The sequence below is a fragment of the Corapipo altera genome, unplaced genomic scaffold, assembly GCF_003945725.1.
Source record: "Corapipo altera isolate COAL_440 unplaced genomic scaffold, ASM394572v1 61553, whole genome shotgun sequence".
Lineage (NCBI taxonomy): Eukaryota > Metazoa > Chordata > Aves > Passeriformes > Pipridae > Corapipo > Corapipo altera.
This window is the reverse complement of record NW_020884918.1, coordinates 5054812-5073705: the sequence shown is the minus strand read 5'-3', so window position 1 is coordinate 5073705 and position 18894 is coordinate 5054812. Positions and strand designations below refer to the sequence as shown.

At 46.0% G+C, this 18894-nt stretch overlaps 1 protein-coding gene across 3 annotated transcripts in view; it reads left to right on the top strand.

Annotated features, from left to right (window-relative positions):
* The first annotated feature begins 2869 nt into the window (after positions 1-2869).
* Positions 2870-18894, top strand: part of EPG5 (ectopic P-granules autophagy protein 5 homolog) — a 57987-nt gene continuing 41962 nt past the window's right edge. For 2 of the 3 annotated variants that reach the window (XM_027656063.1, XM_027656062.1), the window contains exons 1-11: positions 2870-2920; positions 6844-7782; positions 10017-10260; positions 11133-11269; positions 11865-11972; positions 13002-13075; positions 15472-15580; positions 15887-16001; positions 16626-16776; positions 17366-17521; positions 17882-18039. In XM_027656063.1, the coding sequence (XP_027511864.1) occupies positions 2873-2920; positions 6844-7782; positions 10017-10260; positions 11133-11269; positions 11865-11972; positions 13002-13075; positions 15472-15580; positions 15887-16001; positions 16626-16776; positions 17366-17521; positions 17882-18039 (2239 nt within the window). In that variant the 5' untranslated portion in view covers positions 2870-2872. Of the gene's footprint in view, positions 2921-6843; positions 7783-10016; positions 10261-11132; positions 11270-11864; positions 11975-13001; positions 13076-15471; positions 15581-15886; positions 16002-16625; positions 16777-17365; positions 17522-17881; positions 18040-18894 lie in introns of those variants that run through there. The other variant, XM_027656064.1, reaches the window with a different exon arrangement.

Below are 18894 nucleotides of genomic sequence, written 5' to 3'. Positions count from 1 at the left end.
CAATACGTGGCATGGTTTCTTTATTGGGGCTTTTCTGCTGACTGAGCACAATAGTTGCTGTTAGGCTTTTCTGGATGCAGAGGTCCCCAGTGCACATTCATTAAATGCACAGAAGTGATACCAAAACAGGGGTGCTGGGGAAGGGTCTGGAGCAGCAGGAGTGGCTGAGGGAGCTGGGGTAGCTCATCCTGGAGAAAATGAAGTTCGGGGGGACCTTCTGGCTCTGCAACTCCCTGACAGGAGGGGGGAGCCAAGGGGGTGGTGTCGGGCTCTGCTCTCAGAGAAGAGGTGATAGGGTGAGTGGAAATGTCCTCAAGTTGTGCCAGGGGAGGTTTAGGTTAGATATTAGGGGAAATTTCTTCCCTGAAAGGGTTGTCAAGCTGTGGCACAGCTGTCCAGGGCAGTGGTGGAGTCCCCATCCCTGGATGGATTTAAAAGCTGTGTGGATGTGCCACTTGGGTTAGTGGTGGCCTTGGCAGTGCTGGGGGAATGGTTGGACTTGATGATCTTGGTGGTCTTTTACAACCTCATTGGCTAGGATTCCATGAAAACACCAAGTGTTCGCACAGACCTAGGCCAAGAAAACCCAGCTTTGAAGAGGAGTGGCCAGACATGGAGCTACTGGGAAACAAGTTTATGTGTCCATGGGTGCCAAAATGGCTTTTTGTCCTCATAAGCTCCCCTTCATCACCTTCCCTTGCCTCATGGCTTTCCAAGTGGTGCAGAAGACTTTAGCCTCCTCCCAGGCCCCTGTGGAGGAGCCCAGCCTGCCCCGGAGCCCTTTACTGAGGGTGAGATGACTCACAGGGGGGTCTGGTGTCTTCCAGACCCTGCAGGAGTGCCTGGCCTCCCTACAGACCCTGGTAACCAGTTGTGCAGTTCCTGCCTTCTCTCCTCAGGGTGCGAGAGACAACAAACGCCTTAGTAAGGCAACAGCTTTTATAAGACAGAATTAAGTGAATAGGACAAGGTGGAACAGCTTCCCACTGCTAGAGGGCAGGGCTAGATTGGGAAGGAATTCCTCCCTGTGAGGGTGGTGATGCCCTGGCACAGGTTGCCCAGAGAAGCTGTGGCTGCCCCATCCCTGGAAGTGCTCAAGGCCAGGCTGGATGGGGCTTGGAAGTGGAAGTTGTCCCTGCCCATGGCAGGACAATTGGAACTGGATGAGCTTTTAAGTCCCTTCCAACACAAACCACCCTGTGACTCTTTGACTTACACGGATTGCAAACAAATCTGACATCCTTCAGGTGCTGGGCACTCTGCCTGGAGGCAGAGTCGACAGATCTCTCTCCTTTTCTGATCCTGCAAGCTAATTCAGAAATTATCACAAGGAAACAGCTCTGTTTGTAAAGGAAGTTCCCATGAGGACTTCTTGCTGGATTTCCAGCTACAGACAAGGCCAGGAAGGTGGTCAGGATCAATGCATCCCCCCTATACCCACAGATATTACACATTCCAGGTTACACTAGTAATGCAGGGGCTTCTCAAGCCCCAAGTGCAGGATCCCACAGAGTGAACACTGCCTGTTCAAGGCCATTAAGTCGACTGTGATGTCGAGTGAACCTTGTGAGGGCTCATCCATCTGGGCACTGGGAGAAGTCACTCCTCCTCCCTGTGGAGCCTGGGCTCTGCTCCAGCCGTGGCTCTCTTGGGATGGCTGGGTGCCTGGGCTGGGATCTGAGAGGCAGCAGTTCCTGGCCCGGGGTTGAGCCAGCATTTCCACTGTGCTGGAGGTGCCTCAGGAGCTGAGACAGGTAGATCTCACACCTGCCATCCTCGCTAGTGGGGGTTTGGCTTCTCATCTCACATTCCTTTGGGCAGCAGCCTGGGCTCCTCCCAGCCCCTATGGAGGGTCTGTCGGTCTGTACAGGGGACCTTGGCCCTATAGTGGTGTGTGGGTCCAAATGGACAGTCTGTGTGTCCCTACTGTGGACCCTGACTTCCCCCAGACCCCTATGTAGGACCTGTGGCTCCTTACAGCAGACTCCAGCTCCCCTATGGAGAGTCTGTGGATTCCTTTAGTGGACCCTTCTCCCCTATGGGCAGTCTGTGAGTCGGTCCCATGAATGGTCTGTAGGCCCCCATGGACATTCCGTGGGTCCCTATAGCGCTCTGAGGGTCCCATGGATGGTCTGTGGGTCTCTATGGATGGTGGTTCCCTGTGGACAGTCTCTGGTTTCCTAGAGCACTTGGAGGGTCCCACAGTTGGTCTGTGGGCCTCTATGGGCTGTCTTTCCCCGTGGGCGGTGTGTGGGTCCCTACAGCACTCCGTGGGTCCCTATGGCAGTCTGCGGGTCCCTATAGTGCTCCGTGGGTTCCTGTGGACTGTGTTTCCCCATGGACCCCATGTGTGGGTCCCTACAGCACTCCGTGGGTCTCTGTGGCAGTCCGTGGGGCCCTACAGGGCTCTATGGGTCCTATGGACGCTTGTAGGTCCCTATGGCACTCCATGGGTCCCTACGGCAGTCTGTGGGTCCCTACAGGGCTCTATGGGTCCTATGGACGCTTGTAGGTCCCTATGGCACTCCGTGGGTCCCTACGGCAGTCTGTGGGTCCCTACAGCGCTCCGTGGGTCTCTGTGGCAGTCCGTGGATCCCTCTGGCAGTCCGTGGATCCCTAAAGGGCTCCGTGGGTCCCTATGGCAGTCCGTGGATCCCTACAGCGCTCCGTAGATCCCTCTGGCAGTCCGTGGATCGCCCTGCCAAACCGTGCGTGCCCACAGACACTCTGCGTAGCCCCTCTCCCCTCACGCCCGCCCCGCCCCCCTCGGGGCCCCGCCCCCTTTCCCGTACCGCTCTCCCATTGGCCGGTGCCCGCGGGGGCGTGTCCCGGGCCCGGTCCGGTGCGGGCGGAGCGCGGGTGCAGCGGGGCCATGGCCGAGGCCGTGCGGGCCCCGCGCCGCGCCCGCGGCCGCGCCAAGGTAACGGGGCACGGGGGGAAGGGGCGAGGGGGAGAGAGGGGGGGGACGGGGCGGTGAGGGGTGTCCCGCGGCGTCCACACGCCCTGCGGCCACCGGGGTGGGTCCCGCGCCCGGCGGTGTCCGCGCCAGGCCGTGTTTACATCCGTGTTCACATCCGTGTTCGCGCGGCCCCTGATGGTGGAGGAAGGGAGGTGGGTGGGTGGGTGGGGTGGAGGGGTGCGCGTGTGTGTGTTGGTGTGATGTTGTTGGTTGTCGTTTGCTGTTTGTGTTATAGAAAGGGTTTCTGCTGCTCTGCGCTCCTAGTAACGCGCGTTTGGAGTAGCCGGCGGTGTGTGATAGGCCCTGCGCTGTGGCAGGATGTAAACAGGGTGTTTACTCTGTTGTCCCGCGGCCTCCTCAGGTGTCCCGTGTCCTGTGGGGCGGCGGGGGGAATGGGCAGCCGTGGAACTTGTCAGCATTGACGGGGTTTTAGTGTAGTGTCCTGCTGAGAGAGCTGGGGGTGTTCAGCCTGGAAAGGGAGGAGACTCCAGGAAGGCCTTGGAGCCCCTTCTAGTGCATAAAGGGGCTCCAGGAGAGCTGGAGGGGGACTCGGGACAAGGAATGGAGGGACAGGACAAGGGGGAATGACTTCAAACTGCCCAAAGGGCAGGTTTAGATGGGATATTGGGAAGGAATTGTTGGCTGTGAGGGTGCTGAGGCCCTGGCCCAGGCTGCCCAGAGGAGCTGTGGCTGCCCCTGGATCCCTGGAAGTGTCCAAGGCCAGGTTGGAAAGGACTTGGAGCAACCTGGGATAGTGGAAGATGACCCTGCCCATGGCAGGGGGTGGAACGAGATGGTGTTTAAGGTCCCTTCCAACCCAGACTATTCTGTGATTCTGTGGTCCTACATCTCATTTGTATAGAGCTGTATTTGAAGTGCTGAGAACATGAGGCCATGTGTAGCACATGAGAATGCTGCTTCATCATCAGTTGGTGCTACAGTTTTTGAGGATCACTCTTCCTAGGCTTTAATGCTGTTTTAAGTGTGTTCCCTGCTCATGGTGTTAAGTGTGTTCCCTAACAGCTTTCTGAAGGCTTGATTTTCTTTACACAGAGTGTCAGTAGTTTCTTGGGAATGATCTGAGCTGAAATATCTCACCTCACCCTTAGCTTCTTAGCCTCTTTCTTGTGAACTGCACATCATAGAGCAAGGGCATTAAAATAAAAAAAAGTTCTGTGAAAATGATTAATTTGTTGACTGGTATTGTGTAAAAAAAGGGTTAAATTTAAATGGCTGTGATTCTTGAACCAAAGGCAAGTTAAAATTGGAGGGAAAAGCAGTCCCAGGAGAGTGAGTGTGCAATTGTTTTGGTTTTGATTCAGCCCCGTGGAGTGTACAAGGCAGTCAAACCCTAAAACTGCTGCCTCAGAGAATTGCTTCCCTGCAGGAAGGCAGTGAGTCATGGGTGCCACTGGTAGTTCATTAAGGATGTGTGTGTGGTGACTCCCATCCTTAGCCCTCCCTTCCAGGTGGAATTCACCGTGAAAAAATTCAGTGGCCGTGTCACATGTGAGAACCCATAATACTCCAGAGCTGCACATGACCCATTCCTGGTGTTTCTGTTGCTATTACTGTGCTCACCTCTGTTCGTACCCAGGCATGCCTGAGGATGCAGTTTGGGGGTCAGTCACGTTAAGGACTTTTCCGTTCCCATGCCTCAGAAACAGCTGTAATCCTCTGAAAGGCTGGAATTCTTGCGAGCTGGGAGAAAGGCTGGCTCAGCTGCGGAGCTGCCAAGTGGTGGAATGGAGCCCAGGGCTTTCTGAAAATAGGAGCCCCAAAGTTAAGCTTGTGCAGCACCAGTAGCACCAGGCTGATTGAAACACAGTGAGGTGGCAAAGCCACCTGGAACTGGTGAAGAGGAGCCTTTGTGTCTGCTTATTTCTGTGGGTGGCACTCAGTTACTCTGGGTGTGTTTCCTGAAAGGTTGCTGGTGTCCTCAGAGCTTGAGATGCCATTGATGATGTGCAAGGAGAGGAGAGTTGTCAGCCATGGGACAAGGCTAATGAGCCTAGTCATCTTCCCACCCCTGGAAGTGTCCAAGGCCAGGTTGGATGGGGCTTGGAGCAACCTGGTCTAGTGGAAGGTGTCCTTGCCCATGGCAGGGGCATGGAACGAGTTGAGCTTTAAGGTCCTTTCCAAACCATTCTGTGATTATAAGCCATTATTTCTTTTTAGCTTTCTTATTTAGTCGTGCAGTGCTGAGCTCATCACCTAAACTCCCTCCTACCGTAGCCAGAGAGAGGAAGTTCACTCTGTGATTCTTTGACGTGTGACTTAAGGGTAAACCTCAGCATTCTGGTAGAACAGCAGGTTTTGCTTCCATGTTAGTTCAGAACCTGATTTCTCCCATCTTCGTCCTTTCTCAGATGAAATCCCTGTTAAGGATTATGGCTTTTTTTTTTTTTTTTATTGCCTTGGAAAGTGAGAGCTGAAAGGCACTCCGTAAAGTTTAAGTTGTTCTATCAAACAGCAGCGTTTTGGAGGAATACAGGATACTGAGAGATAAAGGGAGTTTATTTTACACAAGGACTGCAAGAGGGAACTTTGAGACTGTAGAGAGGAAAGCACCAGCACGTATTTGTGGAGTATGTGGGTTGGTACACTGTCAGAAATGTGATTCAGTGATACAGTATCCTGTGGATATTACAAACTTCGAGTTAATTGTCAGGAGATGTTTATTATGACAAGTCCCAGCTTTAAAAATTGCGCTGATGTATTTTTAACCTCTCGCTTGCAGCTTTAGCTGGCCTTGGAGTGAGTCAGAGCTGTTTTGTGATCAGAACTGCTTAGAGGTTTTGATACACTGGAGAACAGTCTGAAAGCAAAGCCGGAGTGTTTCTGTTTTGTAAAGGAGCAGTGAGCATCTGTGTGGAGTAAAATTAGGCTTGAGATCAAGGTTGAGCTAGTGCCTTGTTTTGAGCTGTTTTCATTTATGCTTTCTCTTAAGGCAAAGGTGTATCAGATGTTCGGTAAAAATATATGTGACACTGTCAGCAAGTTTCTAAAACAGTCATCTTTTCCCCAGTCATGAAGGGATATTAAGAGCTTGTACTAGTTTCACCTTAGTTCTTTGTCGCATTATCTGGGCCATCCAAAACTGGAGCACTGTGACCTAACTTGTCAGTTTCACTCCTAATAAACTGGTAGGTGTACAGACACAATTTACAAATTTTTTTTTTGTTTTACAACTTGGCAAATGATTTATGAATTATCAACATTTTTTTGGATTTTCTGTGCTGCGCTTTGGGAAGGAGGCTATTCTACACCTTGGACTAGGTTTATGGGAATTACTTACACTACTCTTAATTTAAAATTGATTTACAATTTCAGTGGCATTACTAAGTTTTTCATCGTCTCTAGGGTGTATTACCTATTGAAAGTAGGTGTTTCAGTAATTGTTCAGATGTTGTGATGGTTTTAGGATGTAGTTAGGGGTTATATTGCAGACTTTGTTCTGAAACTGCTTTTTTGAAAATATTTTTCTATTCATTAAAGTGTTCTGTAAAACTTGAGATGGATCACAAACTTTTTTTTCTGTAATACAGTGAAATACAGTGACTCTCCTTAGAGGTCAGGGTACTGCTATGCTGATTATTTTCTATGTTAACGAAACATTCTGTCCTGTGATATTTATAGATATTTACTTACAAATGTTGAAGCATTGTGCAAGAACTGACCAAGAAAATACACAGTGACAGTCAGTCTTCAAAGGGCAACTACAGAACAAAGATCTGTTTGGTATATTTGTTTTTATCTTTAATATGTTATAGGCTTTTGGAGATGTGATGTTGACAAATACTGCTTTTGGTGATGGTGGGATTTGGGATGCAAGGTGGAGAGATTCACTTGGCAGTGACACTGTTAATTTTTCTTTTTCCTAGGAAAAAAAGAAAAAAAGTACTGAAGAGTCCCAGGTACAAGAGCCTGATGATGTCTTCCTCCCTCCTCTGGCAGAAGGGCCTTCTCAAGCCAGGAAGGTGCAAGTGGAACATCCTGGAGAATTTACAGAAATTCGGCTCAGAGATGAAGTAGAGGACGGGAAAACTGTAAATGATGTGTGTGACATCCCCCAGAGTCATTTACCTTCAGCAAGTGAAGGGGCTCTGACAGCGACTCTGGAGCCTCCCACAGGCACAGAAGGGTTCAAAGATGCTCCTTCCCATGAGGAATGTGTGGGGGATGCTGAGAGGAGTGGGAAAAGCGAGTTGGACAAACCTCACGGCCCCCTGGAGGTGGTTGCCAGTGGATCAAGAAATCCCGATGTACTGAGCAGTACCTTCCAGCCAGGTGCTGCTGGCTCCCAGACAGTGCTGGGCTTTGTGCGGGACAGGGGAGCTGAAAACATGCAAGATGCTAAAAGTCCTCTTGCTTGCTCTTCAGAGAAGCTTCCTCCCAGCACTTCCCAGCTCTCTGAGAAGTCCAAGGTGCGTGTCCAGCGGCCGGGACTGAGGTCGGTCTATCCAGACCTGTCGGCTGAGCTGTCCTATGAGAGACCCACCATCATGGCAGTGAAACCCCTGCTGCACCACGAGAGGCTGTACCCAGAGCTCCCCAGCGAGCCAGAGCTGGTGCCCTTCACCAGGGAGCAGCTGAAGATCTTTGAGCCCTGCTCGTGGCTGGAGAATGTCGACTCCTATGCCGAGGAATTCGAAAGCGTGGCCCATCAGGACAGGCACGAGTTCTACGAGCTGCTCCTGAACTACATGCGCTGCAGGAAGCAGCTGCTGCTGGCTGAGGCAGAGCTGCAGGCCATGACAACTGACTGCCAAAATGTGAAGGGGAGACTGTGGACTTTCAAAGAACAGCAGAAGACTGTGCAGGTGCTGTTGCTGAAGCTGCTTTTGAACCCAAACTCTTTGGATGTGATTCCGGAAATTTAATTTTACTTGCTGCCGAGTTTATCGTGCTTGAGCTGTTTTGCCTAAAAAGAATCACAGAATGTTAAGGGTTAGAAGGGATCTTTAAGATCATCTAGTCCCAACTCCCTCTGCCATGGCCCGGGACACCTCCCACTAGACCAGGTTGCTCAAAGCCTTACCCTACCTGGCTTTGAGCACTGACAGAGTTGGGGCCTCCACAGCCTCCCTGGGCAGTCTGTTCCAGTGTCTCACCACCCTCACAGTATAGAGTTTCTTCCTAATATCTAACCTAAATTTCTCCTCTTTCCATTGGTACCCATCACTCCTTGTCCTTATCACTACAGTTGCTGATGAAGAGTCCCTCTCCAGCTTCCTTGTAGACCCCCTTCAGGTACTGGAAAGCTGCTATGAGGTCCCCACACAAGCTTCTCTTGTCAGCTCTAACTTTCTCAGCCTGTCTTCGTAGGGGAGGTGCTCCCCTCCCCTTACCAGTTTTGTGGCCCTCCTCTGGACTTGCTTCAACAGTTCCACATCCAGAGATTATTGCCTTTGCTTTCTGCCTCACCGCTGACCCCCAGTGTTTTAGAGTATCATCCTGCTGAGACTTTAAGGCAGTTTGTTGTTTGATTTTTAACCTCTGATGAGTGTAAGATGGTGGGATGTGTGTTGGTGGTCCCTTTTGGGGTCAGTCTCACGTCTGCAGTCAGTCAGAATGAGCTGTGTGTGCCCAGTTCTGCCCGTGGTGTCAGGTGAAGTTTACACCACAGCATTCCAGGCAGATGGGGGGGATACGTGGTGCAGTGACTGTAGCAGTGATGTCCCATCTCGCCTGCTGCCTGCAGGGACAGTTTCCATTGATGTCATTCCTGCTGTCAGAGCTGGCAGCTGCAGAGGAGCTCCAGTTATGCTTGGGGGCAGCCTTGTTGCTCAAAGCAGAGAATGTGAGGGGTCCATCCACCTTTAATAACTCACTCTGTAAGTGTAGCTGTGGCTTTAGCTACTTCCAGGGTGGTAGTGGTACTCTGACACATTTTTGTCTGCAGACTGGAGGGATTTATGTAGCTCTTTAGGGCACACATCAGAAAAGGTTTCCCCTAGACTTGTTCTGTGTCACTTGTCTTTGGAGCTCAGCATTGCAGTGGGAGTGAATGAAATTGTTCTGACCCTGTTTATAGCCAGCACATCATCCAAATTGTCCAAGGGTGCTAAATACCTATGCACATGGTAGCTTTCATTGGTGTTTCTGTGAGTGCAGCTCCTCAGAGCTGAGAAACTGAACAGTTCTGAATCCTTTCCTTTTTTCCTGGGGAATAACCCTGAACCTCACTGGACTCTCAGTTTCGTGGTGATCACTTTCTACACTGAAAACAATTTTGGCTTCACTGTTACATCCCCACTGGTCATCAGACACCTGGCTAAGCTTTCTACTTGCTTTATTCCATCCTGATCCACTATATATTTATTGAATGTCTTGATACCAATTTGAAATTCTTATTCTAGAATTTAGGAAACACAGGAGTACTTTCAAGCTGTGTTTCCAAAGTGCTGGTTCTGAAGAATGTTTTCTGGGATGTTATTTATTGAAAAAGTAACAGGAATGTTATTTGTTAAAAGAATAATGGGAATGTTTTCTATTGTGGTTTTCTCATGCTGAAGAATTAGAGATAGGGCAGAGGAAAACTGGACTCAGCTTTTGATTTCAGTTTGGGACAAAGAGTGCAGTTAATTTCTGAAAATTTTAAACATACAGTGGGGAATTGCTACAGATTATCAGTTCTGGGAGCTTAGAAAATACCTTGTTTCTGTGCATGTTTTAGCTTTTAAAATAGCAGATCCGAGTAGTTGTGGAAAATCTATAAACTGAGAAGCAGGTGCAGTCACTGGGAGTGAGACATCTGGTTTTGTTCACATCTCTCTCTGCTGCAGAAAAGCCACTTCATGACCATTTCTAGATCTGAGTTACGGAGGTATGTAGAGTTTTTTTAGAAGTCAAAGATACGAGTCTGCAGTAACCAGCAGCTCTGAGAAGTGTGAAGGATGTTCCCAAACGTTTGTCTTTCCCCTTTATGGAGCGTCCCCTTTCATGAAAGTTTTGAAATACATCGAGGAGAGGGTTATATCAGAGTTAGTTTCCTTTAAGCTTGACCCAACAGGATGGCAAAACCTCTCACATGAAATACCTGCTCTCCTTTCAGGGTGTCTGTGCAGACCAGTGCAAGGTGACGGGTCACCATCGCTACCAGACCGTGGAGCTGAACGAAGGCGTGTTGGGGGAGCTGAAGAAGCTGTTTGAGGCCAAGGCAGAGCACGTGCACCAGACCCTGGCCCTGCACTCGTACACCTCGGTGCTGTCCCGGCTCCAAGTGGAGTCCTACGTTTACAGGCTGCTCAGCAGCTCGTCCCTGCTGAGGTCTGTGGCCCTTCAGCAGCAAGAACAAGGTGTGTTGGTGGTCTGGACCACTCCCCGTGGGGGTCAGGGTGCCCAGCACCTTGTTTACCTGCAGTTTTGGAGTCTTGTGGTGGGATTTCTGTGCCGGAGTGTTCCTCCTCTGATTCAAAAGGCTGTTGATCTTATGTAGGGATCAGTGAAACTTTTTTCTCACAGGAAAAATACTTCAGCTCTCTTAATTTACTCTCCTGGAGAGTGCAAACTGAATGCAGGAGTGACTTCTGTCTGAGCTGCAGACTGACACTGATTACTGTATAGAAACATCATGTGGATGGGACACCCAGACTCCCAATCTTTTCTTGTCCAAGGCAACATTAATAATAGAGTTCTTTTTCCAAACTGATTGCGCGCAATTCTAAAATGAGCTGGATATTTTTCCTGCTTTGCCTCCTCTTGGAAGGCCATTTAAAATCTTACGGCTGCAATACTTAGAATTATCTTTTTGTTTTTCATTCTGAGTGTTTCATTTGAGTTTGTGCCAATGTAATCTTTGGGCTAAAGTATTTCTCCTCCTCCTGCCCCAGATATTTTTTCTTCTTAGTCCTCCTCTCTTTCCACCCCACCTCCCAGATTGTTTGTATGTATAGTTAATGGTGGTTCTTGCAAAGTTAATCTTGAGGGAAGGCCTTTTGTGCAAGTAACCATGGTATAGTCTTATAATTTAGTGTCTAGAGCTTAATTATAAACTACTTAAATGAAGTACTCTATGTAAGTGTTCTTCTCTGACAGATTTAGCAAGCAGCTGCGTTGAAATGTCTTGGTATCTAGAGATACAGAGAGCAATTTTTTATGTGGCCCCAAACCCACTGCTTGTGCTCCTACTTGATTGTCAAAGCTTTTTAATTCTGTTCTTAATTTACAGTTTCAAAGCAGTCAGAGAATCTTTCTTCAGACTTGAGCCACCTGAAGGAATGTATCAGTGTCCTCTTCAGCTTCACTCGCAGAGTTATTGAAGATCCTCAGTTTCAGAGTGACCTTCTCATGTGGCTGCAGAGACTGGTGAGGGAGCAGGCATGGATATATCTGATCCAACATATGGGATGAATTCAGGAGTCATTTCTGAGAAAGTGTTGTTGCTTCTCCCACTGTCCCATGGGCAATGATTTTTTTTTTTGTTGTGGTTTGTTCTACTTGAGGGACAGAATACGTTAGCAAATCTTTAGAATTGATTCCCTTGTTTGATGAAGTCATGCAGCATTAATGAGGACTGACACCTGAGCAGCCAGTACATTTTGGACTTCATTATCCTTTTGCTCATTTGGAAATTAAAACTATTCAGACTTATCATGTTTGAGAAACTTATGTTCTTGCTGATTTATAAACAAATTAATAAATTATAATAATAAATAATAAATAATAAATTTTAATGCAGTTGTAGAAAAGTTAATTGTTTTACACCAAATAAAACAGTTTGTGGCTCATAAGCCAAGCAAACAGACTTTTAAATATTGTTCTCCTGTAACATACTCTGAAAATTGAGGTTTGTTAGAAAACATGGGAAAAGAAATGAACAAACAGTATTACTTTAGTTAGCAAGACTATAAATAAATTAACTTCGAAATTATTTACATGATTCCAATACACTTCCCTTTAGGGTTCTGTACTACAAAGAATTGGCTGCCCAGGTGACCATCTCTTCCTCTTCAACCACATCCTTCGGTGTCCAGCTGGGATCAGCGAGTGGGCTTGTCCATTCATTCAGGTGTGAATGTTTAATTCTTTATTGTCAGAAAGTGGGATTGGGAGAGGGTGAGAGAGGAGAGTGTCTCCTGCCTAGTCAGTCCCTGGTGACTGACACTCCTTCCTGGTGTGTGGAATCGTGGTGATGGTGAGGGGTTTGTCAGAGGATGAATTTAGCCCTGATAGCCCAACCCTGTGCAGGTTAACAGGGGAGCACACTTCACTCTTGACTAGAGAGATTCCAGGAAAGAGAGTCAAGGGCTTGCCATGGGCCTCAGAAGGCCTCCTGCACCAGGTTTTGTGATTGTTCTCCAAGAAGTTGAAAGAATATTTAGACTTGAAGCAGCAGCTGTATATGAGACAAGTGAGCTTGGAGGCAGCTCTGTGATGTGTAAGGGATGAAGAAGAACAGACTTTTTTTATCCTACACATGGAAATGGGATTGGTTTCACTGCAAAGTTTATTAGTTCATTTCAGGGGCAGAGGAAAGGGTTCCCTTTGTATAGATCAGAGGAAGTGCAGATATCCAAAGGCACTGGTGCATTCTTTTCAAAGAACATATTTGCTCCTCCAGGAGGAGAAAATGTTGGAAATCTAGCCAGAGAAAAAGGACTGCAATTGCACGAACAGGAAAGGCAAATGGTGCAACGAAAGCATTGAATAGAGTCATTTAGGTAGGAAAAACCCCTTGATATCATTGAGCCCAATCATTAACCTAACATGGTAGGATCCCAACTTCCCCTGTGCTCAATGTCTGAATTCCCCCTGCTGCCCAGACCTTCATGTGGAACAAAGAGAGGCATTTTCTTTCTTTGCGGTGGTTTGGGTTTTTTTTTTTTTCCCCTCCTGTAATTTTAATAAGTATTTCTTTTGGACAAGTCACAATATTCTTCCATGGCAATACTTTATCCAGTGTATGGGTGCTGTCTTTTATGGATATGTTTCAGTCTTAACAAAATGCGAGGGAGAAATGTGAATTTCTGTGCTAAAACTAATTTGCCCTTTGTTTTACTTATTTGGATTTACTTAAGATTTTTGCATTTAATTTCAGATCAAAGTCTTGGATAACCCATCAGGTGTCTTTCATTTCATGCAGTCTCTTGCCTTGCTGATGTCTCCTGTCAAGTGAGTATGAACACGCTTTTATAAATATGTTCTGATTATTTAAGAGTAGAAAACGTGACACACAATCTACTTGTAAAAACTCTGGAAGTTCATTGCAGGCAAAGTCATAAAAGCAGGCACAAGTAGAGTCACAGTTTAATTCAAACTCTGTTTACTCATTCATCTTAAAATTCAGCCTTGGCAATACCTTCTCCTGCTGTACACAGTAGGATCCAGCTTGCTTTCAGCTGCGAAACAGTTTGTGAACACTGACAGATCTGCAGATTTTTTTTACTGTGACTTCTGAAATAGATCTGGCCTTGCATGGTGGCCTGTTCTGTCTCTGCAACAGAACCCCCTTAGTAAAGGTGCTAAGCTGGTATAAACACTGGCTGAGCTTCTTCATTTATTCTTCATCCTCCTTTTTTTTTTTTTTTAATCTAGAAGGAATATGTGGTGCTTGGAGAAGCTAGTTAATGAAATCAGTCATTAGTGAAAACTGTTACATGCTTCAGATAAAATGTATAGCCTACATCTCCCACTGCCCAAATTTTAGGGTCAAAGAATCAAATTGCTGGTATTTGGGGTTTTTGTTGTGATCTTGAAACTCTGGCCCCGAGTTAAGTGGAGTCTGTTTATTCGAGGCTGTTATTTTCAGCAGTTTTATTTTCACATTTGCCTTTTAGAGCTGCCTGGGGAAACCAGTGTATCCTGAGGAGTTGTGGGATATGTGTTGCCAAAGCATTTTGATGCTTCTGTTTTGAACAAGGGCTGACTTAATATGTCTGGGGTGATGCTCTCAGCTGTTGATACCAGAACTCGGAGCCTGCACGTTGTCTGTACTTACTGGTAAAGGAGCTGAGTCTGGTCTTTTACAGCTCCTGCATGTCAGGAACAAGTTTGAGTTCTGAATTTGGTTTATGAGTGTGAATTTGGTTTATCAGTATCTTAGAAGTTGTATTTAATTTTTAATACATTCATGTTATCAGCGTGTAAGTTCAAGGAGATCAGGAAGGTGCTGCCACTCTGGAGTTCTGTGACACCGTTTGCAGAGTTCTGCTGGTACATTCCAGGTTAAAATTGTAGCATCCGACTTCCATCTAACTTTTTATATAACCTTTCTGTACTTTAGGCTGGTTTGTCTGAACAGCTAGGGATTTATACAGATTACAGTCTGAAAACTAGCATCCCAGTCTTAAGGTGGTCTAACACATGGAACCTAAACTGGATTGATTTGAGGCAGCTCTTTCAGGGAGGGTCTTAAGTTGTGGTAGCTCAGCTTACATAGGACCAGTCTTAGGAAAACGTGTGTGGTGTCCAGCTAATGCAGCTTTGAAGTTATAGTGTGGAGCTGGCCTGCACCATCCTGCTTGCTATTGATTCATCGGGTGATTATCCTTAAATATTGTAGAGTATCTCTTCTGAAAGATGATATTCTTCTTTTAATTTTTTTTTTTAAACATCATTTTTCTTACACATCCGCAAGAAGAGTGATATTTCTTGCATATTTAAATGACTGTACAGGGCTGAGAGCCATTTATGTTGTCCTAGATACTGGGAAGATAATTTACTAAAGGTGTGAGTCTCTGAGGATATCAGGTTATCAGAGAGTCATTCACAATCACAGAATTGTTCAGGTTGGAAAAGACCTTTAAGATCATTGGGTCCAGCTGTTAACCCAGGACCATGGTGTTTGCTGCTAAACCATGTCCCAGGTGCAAACATCCACATGTTTTTTGAAGACTTGAAGGGATGGTGACTCTGCCACTGCCCTGTACAGTCTGTCGCAGTGCCTGACCACCCTTTCCATGAAAAAATTTTCCCTAATAGCAAATCTAAACCTCCCTTGTTTCAACTTGAGGCCGTTTCTTATTCTTTCACTCGTAACTTGGGAGCAGATCCCAATCCCCACCCGGCTCCCCCCTCTTGTCAGGGAGTTGCAGAGCCAGAAGGTCCCCCCTGAGCCTCCTTTTCTCCAGGATGAGCCCCCCCAGCTCCCTCAGCCCCTCCTGCTGCTCCAGACCCTTCCCCAGCTCCGTTCCCTTCCCTGCACCCGCTCCAACCCCTCAATGTCTCTCTTGTCTGAGGGCCCAGAACTGCCCCAGCACTGGAGGTGCCTCAGCAGTGCCAACACAGGGAGGGCACTGCCCTGGCCCTGCTGCCACACCACGGCTGGGACAGCCCCGGGCCATTGGCCTCCCGCCCACCCGGGCACACCTGGGCTTGTGTCCAGCCGCTGCCACCAGCACCCACAGGACCTTTTCAACTTGGGCAGCTTCCTGCTGCACTTGTTAGTTTCTCATTCTTGTATCTGGTTTTTGGTTTTTTTTTTTTCCAGTATTTTCTCTTAACTAAAGATGTTTCAGAGTTTTTGATTCTCTACATTTTTTTACACTTGATTTTTCACTTTAAACCAGAAATCGTGTGGACTTCATGTGCCATATGAAACCAAGTGAAAGGAAAAGTTCCTCTTCATCTGGGAAGGAATCTGGGAACTGGACCCTGGTAGACGAAGGAGGAGAAGAGGTACAGCAGATGACTTACTTTTGTTTCTCTTTTTTTCCTTTTCCACTTTTGCTCAAGCTTATTGATCCTTGTGAAACGGATGAAGAAAAACTGGCTTTTTAAGTTAAAAAGCATGATTTGAAATTTACTTCTGTTTTACTCTGCTTTTATCCCTGTAGAGCGTGGAGCTTCTTAGAATGGGTATTAACGGATAGAATTCAAAATGTTTGGGTTACTGCTCTCAAAACTGTTATTAATACAGTAGTGAAGCACTTTTACCATTTGTTTTATTGTGAACCTACTGAAAGCACCTGTGTTTGTCTGTAGGATGAGGATCCTGAAACAAGCTGGATTCTGCTTTCAGAAGACGACTTGATTGCTCTGTTGTCACAGTTTCCATTCCATGAACTCTTTCAGCAGTTCCTCGGGTTTAAGTCTGGAGGTAAATCAGTTGCTAAAGAGTTATTCTTAATTTTGCTTGTGCTAATTGTATTAATGACTACCACTACCAAGAATGCTGCTGCATTTTGAGACTCTGTGAGTGAAGAAATAATGAACCTGAGCAACAACTCACAGGCTAAATAAATAGATGAGATGCAAGTATATATGGAAGGGTATATATGAATTAAAAACGTGCAGCATTACTAGCATTGGAATCTTTTCCCTGAGTTTGGATCTGGTTGGTAGTTAACTCCCAAAAGTGCTTCCAGAAGTGTTTTCCCCCTTGCCTTTTAGCTGTAATCTTACTGTGATTTTTCTCAATTTTTTTTTTTTTTTTTTTTTTTTTTTTTTTGCAAAATCTTTGGACAAGTGCATGAAGATAATTTCTTGCTGGAAGTCTCTTATAACCTGCATAGTTTATTTGTACTTTGATACTTAACAGGTGTTATTGTTCATTTCATAAACAAAAACGTACATTTCAATTCACTATAAAGCTGGCAAATAATGCACTATTTGCCAACCATATAGTGAATGGTTGCTTTGAGTGCTTCTTAAGTTATTTAAAAACCCAAAACTTACACTCTCTTTTTTTTTTTTTGATCTTATTTTTCTGTCTTTGTCTTAGGTGCTTATTTTCCTGAGAAAACAACTCCCCAGGAGATGATGAAGATTTTTGCCTTTGCAAACTCCTTAGTGGAACTTCTGTCTGCAGGGTTAGAAACATTTAACAGAGCACGGTACCGGCAGTTTGTGAAGAGAATTGGTCATCTCATCAAGTAAGAGAACATTTTCTCTGTGATGTGACTCAGTTTGTTTCATACAACCTGGTTTAAAGTTCAGAGCTGCTAAAAAACCTCCTCAAACCAACCATCAAACAACCAAAAAAACCAAAGTAAATGTAATTAAGACCTAAAAGTTGCTCTTTATTTTTAAATCTCTGTCATTCCCTTACTATGGCTTCTAGGAGCATGTTCTCACCAGGCAGTACAGTTAAATTGGTAACAAACTCCTTTTTTCTTCTTGTGTTATGTGAGCAGTAACTTTCTCAGTATAATTTTTCTTGAATGAGCTTTCCGCATGTACTGCCATTTCCTTGTGTACAGTTATCTTAAGGCTCTGAAGGTCACACACAAATTCATTTGCTGTAACAGAATAATTTGCATTGTTTGCCTGCAAAACCAAGGAAGGAGAATGCAGAAATTTTAGATTAATGGAATTTCTGCAGAAATCTCTGGAAGGCAGAGGGCAAAGGGTTGGCTGTGTCTCTTGTGACCCGACTCTGTTCTGGTTGGCCTTGTCTGTGTTTTCATGTGGTGATGACATACTTAATGATCCCCCTTTGACTTTGTTTGTTCTGCTGTGTAGGATGACTCTTTGTCATGTGAGTGACCACTGGGCCCAGTATGTTAGTGCCAACAGACAATATGGATCAGTAGCACATCCCTACTCTCTGGAAAAATTGCAACTGGAGTTTGATGAGCTGTTTTTTAGGGCTGTTCTACATGTTCTGAAGGCCAAAAGGTGGGTTGTCCCATGTGATTTATACTGGCTGCATCTTGGAGGAGTTATATATTTGAAACTGGGATTTGGAGTAGCTTTAAATGCTTAAATGGTTTAGACAAGGCTGAAATACGTATGATTTTTTCAGTGCGTTGGTAGCATCAAGATGGGGAGGAATTATGCCATTGATTGTAGCACCTGGCAGAAGCTCTGAGAACTTGCTCAGTTCAGAATGATGTTAACTCAGAATTTGAGGTGCTAATACACATCCTCACATTCCCAGTTCTGTTGTATAGCAGAAATGTGTGCGTAGGTCTCCTTTTCAAATGTTGGGATTTGTCAGGGTGAAACTGTTTCTAATTGCCTCTTCAAATCCAACAGGTTGGGAGTCTGGTTGTTCATGTCCGAGATGCCTTATGGAACACTATCCAGCAACATGCTTTGGAGGCTCTTCTTTGTCATGCACTGTGCTGAGAACGAGCACCTGGAAAAGCTCTGCTCTGCTCTGCAACCTGCTGACTGCAAGCAAAGGCTCAAAGGTAAAATTCCTACACACGGGACCGCTACTAATCCATTCAGCTACTGCTGCACCAGCTGTGGGTTTAATTCTTTGCAGGTTGCATTGTCAAATACACCCTCAACAGCATGTCTGGTCCAGTGGCCTTAGAAATGTCTTGGGCAGTTCATGGTTTTCCAGTACTTGTTTGCCCAGACTCTTATTTTAACAGCAATTTTCAGATCTACTGTCCATTTATTTTTCTCTCTGGCTGCTTCAGAGCTACAAGAGTGCCATGCAGTAGGTACATCTTGTGTATTCTTGTACCACTTCTCATCTTGACTTTCAGGAGTATTTGGAGAACGAGGTTTAAACACTAAAATAGAGAATTCTGTATCACTTAGTGTTAGTTTGGTAGTTTTTTGATTGGGTTTGTTTGTTTTTTGTTTTTTTGTGTGTGGGTTTTTTTTTTTTGTAAGCTGACTGTTGAACTCTTGACAGTAAAATAATATTTTTTTAGAGTTTCCATTTTTTCCCCCCCTAAACCTCCTAATTTTGGCTTCAGTAACTTGCATTGTGGGAGATCTGCTAGTCTTCCACAAGTATGTGTTTCCCTTATCTCAAACCTTCTTTTGACACGTTTCTTGTCCTAAATGGCACCTTTTCTTTCTATTTCCTCTTACCTTCTGTCCTGTGTTGATCTCCACAGTGACTGTAGTGGCTTAAACTGTAGCAGAGTTGTTTAGAGACCAGCTGGAATGCTACTTTCCCTTTGCTGCTGCCTTCATGGAAAATATTTCGGGACTTGACTGACAGGGGGACAGGTAAACAAAGCAGGAACTCCCTACTTCACAGCCTCTTTGCTGTCTTGTGGGAGAGCAGATCTCATTCTTGTCAG